The following is a 6,090-nucleotide window of genomic DNA, read 5'->3' as shown; positions in this document are numbered from 1 at the left end:
ATTTTACATTATACTATTATTCAAATTCAAAAATTTTTCAATCCAAAATTTAAAACTTCAAAAGTCTTTTTTGCCACACATGGACCTTTTATCTGTCTAATTTACACAGACTATTATTAGATATATTGTATTTGGGGTATTACTTTTTTTGATCTTTCAATCTTCCTAGAATTTTCAGTTGTTCTTTATTATTTATGACTCTCTTTTCTGTGGAGCAATCACTTTTCTGCATTGCTCATTAGAGCCATCAAAAAGGTTTTATGAATTAAGAACATACTTTTTCTATAGCAAAATTTTACTATATTTTTTTCTCCACTAAATATATCTCATCAAATATTACATGCAAACTCCAAAATTTATTCTACAAACGATGTGAAATTCTGTGAATAAAATCATAGATCTCTCTCTCTCAAATGAAGAAACCAAAGCAGACAGATTGATTTAATCAGTCGAATGAATGAATTGTGTGTATCAGTCAGAAATTATGGATTTCTCTTCTCTATCTGTCTGTCTAACCACACCACACCACACCACCAACCAAAATAACAAACATACAAATGGTAGGAATGCTGGCTGCTGCTACAAATCTTAAACATCAATCATATAAAAGGAGGAGGAGGAGGTTGGTGTCATGAGCAAGACAACCCACCCATACCCACACCCACACCAGTAGTAAAAACAAGAACAGTAAGTAATTAAGTAAGAGTATTCATCATCATCATCAATCAACAGCTGTCTGATTCCTGAGGAAATCGAAGGTGCTTCCCTTTCGGCGTCGGCAGCCCTTTCAAACGCACCACACCATCGATTTCATCATCATCGTCGTCATCAACAACTTCTTCCTGCCCTCGAAGCTCATCATCACTGTCATACAAGAATCGAATGTGCTTCCCCATAAACAACAACTTATTGTTATTATCCTCTTCTGCAACCCTAATCTTGCTCATTCCTTCACAAAGCTCATCAACCCCTTCTTCATCTTCTTCACCACCATCCTCATCACCACCATAATCATTCCTAGGGCTGCTGCTTAGGTTAACCTGAATAGACCAAATCGATGCATTGTCATCATCCATAGATGATTTATCTTTACTGCTCTGCTCCGATCCTTCATAACTCAGTGTTTCCGAGCAAGAATCTGTCGACTTCTCTGAGAAATCCAGCATCAATGACCTTGTGATCAAATTCTCACCCTCCTCTGCCTTCACCTCATTTATCATCTTTATGCACAAAAAAAACAACCAAACACAATATTCATCTTTAAAGAAAAACTCCCAAAATTCATCTTCTTGAATATTTAATTTCTAAATTTACCAAAAAGAATAATAATTTCATGGAGCAAACAAACCTGTGGGATCAAAAGCTTCTCACTGACAGGGGAGGCCGTGAGGGTCGACAGATCATCGGAAAAGTTGAGAACTTGCGGCGTGTTCGCTGGAGTGGGGGCGGCAATAAGGTTCGCCGGAGAGCGGATGAGGCCTTGAAGGTTGAAGAAAGGCCGATCCTCGAAAGCCATTTTCGACACTTCGGCTTCTTCCTCAACTTTCTGCAGAAGGGATTTCACTTGGCCTCTCAATAGAGCCTCACCTGAACCCGGAGTTCGAGCGCATTGCCCTCTCTTCTTCGACATTGCCGACGACGGCGTCTCGAGGCTCCCCATTGCAAGCCCCACAATCGGAGAATTGTTCGTTATGTCGACGAGTACAGATCGATCTTGATTCTTGCTCAGATGCTTGCCGCTCTTCTGCCTTGCCGCCATTTCAGACTCCTCTAATTTCTCTGCAATTTGAAAAACAGAAAAAAGGGGAAACGAACAAGTCAAGAACACAGAATCAAGATTTATGTGAAAATTGAAATCGGAGAAGACCAACGGAAACGAACTTGACAAGATTAAATTGTTATTGTTGGTGTTGCCGGCGGAAGCAGAAGCTGCGGCCATGGATCTCGTCACTCTTCTTGTGGACAAAGGGGTTTCCATCGCAGACAGAAAAATTGAACTCGAAAATTCTTGAAAATTCGTTGCCGGAGATTTCAGGCTTGCAGTCGCCGGCGTCGGACGGAGAAATTTGAATCAATAGGAGATGTGATCGGAGTTGAAAACGGACGTCTTTATAGAGATAATAGGAGGGCTTAGGGAATGGGTAATATGACCGTTATAGAGCGCGTTTGAGGAAACTAGCCGTTGTGATTTTGAATTGTGTGATGGGTATATGGGCTTTCGGGTTGACCCGTGAAGTGTTGGGCCTGGGCCCAACTGAGAAAATACTAATTTGGAATAGTTTAACGGCTAACTTAGATAGCTAATTACGTCGTGATTAATGTTGTAATTAAATTTGGTGGATTACAATTATGGGAATTTTGTAATCATTACTAGAGATTTTTTCTGCATAAAAATTATTGAGGATCTTGTTTTTGTTTCCTGTGGAAAAAAAATCCAAACTTTTAAATTGTGGAATTGTATTCAATAATTCCTAATTTTTCATTTTTAATTTTTAATTTTCTAAATAAAAGGTCTTTCTTACTAGGCTAATTTGTATTTTTCTGCAGCATTGTGTTCATTTGTTATCAATTAAAAAAAGGAGATGTTCCTTTTTTTGTGTAAAGGTTGAATTTGTAATCGTGATGAAAAAAATATCTTAAACAGTTTTTGTGTATAAATAAATATAATAAAGACTTGAAGTCGGTCATCTAAAGGCATCTAAAATAATAATAATAATAATAATAATAATAGTGTATGAATATAGAAGAGTGTTGAGTATGTGAGTATGAATGACCAAACATGGGTGTTCCTTTTGGTTTGATTTGGAAATTTATTTTTTAAAATCTGATATTAAAATAATCTTTTATTAAATATTGTAAATATTTATGTATATATATATTATTAAAAAATTACAAGTTCAAATAATAAAATTTTAAAAATTTATATTAAAAAAAAAAAGCACACAATTACACACAATAATTCATACTCCAGACTGAGACCGAAGACTCACTACGTAGACTTAACTAAACCACCCATCATTTTCATTCAAAGAAAATTTAAATGTGCCCTCGTCATAAAATAAATAAATAAATAAATAAAAATGATTTATAACCTAATATGAATAAAATACTAAACAAATAAATCAGCACTGACTTTGTCAAAGGCAAATATATCACATCACATCACATTTTTGCAAAAGAAAAATATGTTGGTTGTTTGTTCACACTTCACCTCCAAATCTCTACGTGCTTATCTGCTCTTTTCTTTTTTCCCCTTTTTTTTATTATTTATTTTTTTTTCATGATTTTAAAGTAAAATAATTACTGAAAAATATGTTAAAATCGTGACGAAACAACACTTTTATTATTTTCATAAGCAATAGTTTTATTTCCATAAATAACTATATCACATAAAACTACTCTTATTTTTTCATTTTTATTACACAATTGCAATTACTTTTTACACTAATACATTCACAAAGACAAAAAAAAATTTTATTCATATTTTTTACCCACTGCTAATATAATATCAATATTCCTTACCTAATACTTATTAATGCTTTGAAAACACTTGTGCTGATTCTACAATATGATTGAAAATATATATAGGAGAATTATTAAGTAAATGATGTATAATTGTAAACTCAAATTATGTAATGTGGATAGTTGGAGTAGAGTTAGCAAAAATTGATCCGATATGACAACCCGACATGACCTAACACGAAATAATTGGGTTTGAGTTAAAGATTCAACCCAATTATATATACGGGCTAACACGAATCCGACATAATAATAAACGGATCGGGTTAGAGTTGAGACTCTTAACTCAAACCCGACACGACACCTCCGATTATAAATATTAATATATTTATTATATATATAAAATAATCATAATTTATTAATTTTCTCATGAATTAATTTAAACTAAGTTCAATTTTAAATAATTCAACCTAATTTACGCTCAAACCAATAAAAATTAACATGACAGCACAACAAAAAATTATTTAATTTGAATCAAGAAATTCGACTTAATTATGTATACGGGTCAACACGAATCAACTCGAACCCGACACGATAATAAACTGGTTAGGTTAGGGTTGAATAATTTAACCCGTTTAAAGTATTAACTTGATACGAATCGACCCATTGCCTGAAGACACCATATGCTATTAATATCTTCAAGGATTAGTCGGTTTGTTTGTGTTCTTTTGTGAATTTTACTCAAAAATTTATTATTCATTATTTTTTTTTCATAAAAGATTAAATTAAAATTTATCTTTTATTTTTTATATTATATTAAAAATTAATTTTAGATTTAAAATATTATATCAATATTTATTTATATTGCATCGTATAACTATTCAAATCTTAGACACAAATTAGTCTTGGTAATAACACTTAGTATATACTACTTCCTCCGTCCCGGAATTAAATATCAATTTTCTTTTTGCACGTAATTTTAGAAATATTAGTATTATATTAAGATATAGTAAAAATAAAATAGAAATGACTAAAATAACTTTATTATTACGTGTGATATAAAGATAATGGTATTTGTGTAATATATTGTAAGTTGTAAGGGTATTTATAATATTAGGTAGATAGTATAGTTACTAAAAAAGGAAATAAATACTTTGTTATGGAACGTACTAAAATAAAAAAAATAGATACTCTGTCGTGGGACGGAAGGAATATAATTATCCAATTTGTCAAACAACCATATCTTTATACCAATAAACTAATAATTAATTGAAATTATTTCACACTAAAACGTATCATCATCTGATCACTTTCCTCTCTCCACCAAATTACACACATTATCTATCATTGGCCAACATAATTAATATTAAAAAAATTTAAGTCAATCTCGAGTGCCATAAATCATTGTCGTTGGTTGGACCAATTGGGCCGTGTTCTTTCTTTATTATTATTGTTTATTTTTTATAATTATATTAGAAATTAATTAATTTTATTTTTAAAACATCGTAATAAAAAAATAAAAAAATCGGTAGAGATATGTATTCTTTTTCTATTTTGTTTTAGATTTTGAATTTGAATTATATTTTAATATAATATTTTGCAGGAAAAAGTATAAATATTTTTATAAAGAATTGTAAGAGTTTAGTATTAATATAGGTGTATTCTTCTGCTAAAAAAATTTCAATTTGTTTTTCGATTTATATTATAAAAAAATATAATATATATTTATATAAATTATATAATATGCATATTATATTTATTCAAAAAATATTAATAAATTAATTCAAAATATTATTTTTTGTATTATCTTATATTCTTTTCGTCTCAATACAATAGTCTTATTTATCATTTTTGTCCGTCCCAAAACAATAGTCTCATTTTCATAAATAACCATATCACTGTAAAACTACTTTTTATACTAATACACTCACATGGGGCGAAAAGATCTTTTACCCATATTTTTTACCCACTACCATGTCAAACTCAACCCAAACTATAATTTTGGGACCAAGGTAATACTATCTTATACTAATATAAAAAATATTTAAAATTTAAAAATTCAAAACAAACACATGCACCCTTTTTACCGAAAAATAAATTTTAGATTTAACATGTTAAATAAAAATAAATACTAAAATATAAATTTCTAATTAATTTTTTGTTATTGAATTTAATAATATATATTATTATAAAATAAAAAAGAATACTAAGAATAAAATGTGAAACAAACGCATTCTATAATGCTCCATAATAGAGCGTATTACAAGATTAGGTATTATCATGCTCATTATATATAATTATTTTCAGCATACGTGGCAGCAAATGCTTTGAACGTGTAATAAGCAGTGTTGCACTTTGTGATTTTATTTTATTTTTTAAAATTCGCATTCCCACTAAGCCCATCAACTCGTATAAAATTATATATAGTGAATCATCATTATTTTATTTTATTTTATTTTATATGATATATGAATCTGAAATCGCTTCTCTTAATTTTAAATATTTTTATTGTAATTGCAATGTAATATAATATAATATAATTTTTTTTTTAAAAGTTTAATTATTATTTTTATATTTTATTTTTTTAATTAATCAATAATAATTATAACAATAAAAATACAAATTTGATAT

The 6,090-nt window shown here is 29.6% G+C and overlaps 1 protein-coding gene across 1 annotated transcript; it reads right to left on the bottom strand.

Moving 5' to 3' along the window:
• Nucleotides 1-316: 316 nt before the first annotated feature.
• On the bottom strand, nt 317-2,077 carry LOC127248702 (uncharacterized). The gene is made up of 3 exons (XM_051271188.1): nt 1,882-2,077; nt 1,349-1,779; nt 317-1,220 (listed from the first exon to the last, which is right to left on the bottom strand). Exons 1-3 carry the CDS (start codon nt 1,976-1,978, stop codon nt 726-728), a joined length of 1,023 nt encoding a protein of 340 aa, XP_051127145.1. The 5' UTR covers nt 1,979-2,077; the 3' UTR covers nt 317-725.
• Between the last annotated feature and the right edge of the window lie 4,013 nt (nt 2,078-6,090).

Source organism: Andrographis paniculata, unplaced genomic scaffold (assembly GCF_009805555.1).
Source record: "Andrographis paniculata isolate CXL003 unplaced genomic scaffold, ASM980555v1 Contig34END, whole genome shotgun sequence".
Lineage (NCBI taxonomy): Eukaryota > Viridiplantae > Streptophyta > Magnoliopsida > Lamiales > Acanthaceae > Andrographis > Andrographis paniculata.
This window is presented reverse-complemented; position numbering and strand designations above follow the sequence as displayed.

Coding starts and splice junctions, on each gene's coding strand:
- LOC127248702 (XM_051271188.1), bottom strand. CDS start 1,978: ATGGAAACCCCTTTGTCCACAAGAAGAGTGACGAGATCCATGGCCGCA. Junction 1,780..1,881: donor TAACAATTTAATCTTGTCAA/GTTCGTTTCCGT, acceptor TTCAAATTGCAG/AGAAATTAGAGGAGTCTGAA. Junction 1,221..1,348: donor AGAAGCTTTTGATCCCACAG/GTTTGTTTGCTC, acceptor TTGTGCATAAAG/ATGATAAATGAGGTGAAGGC.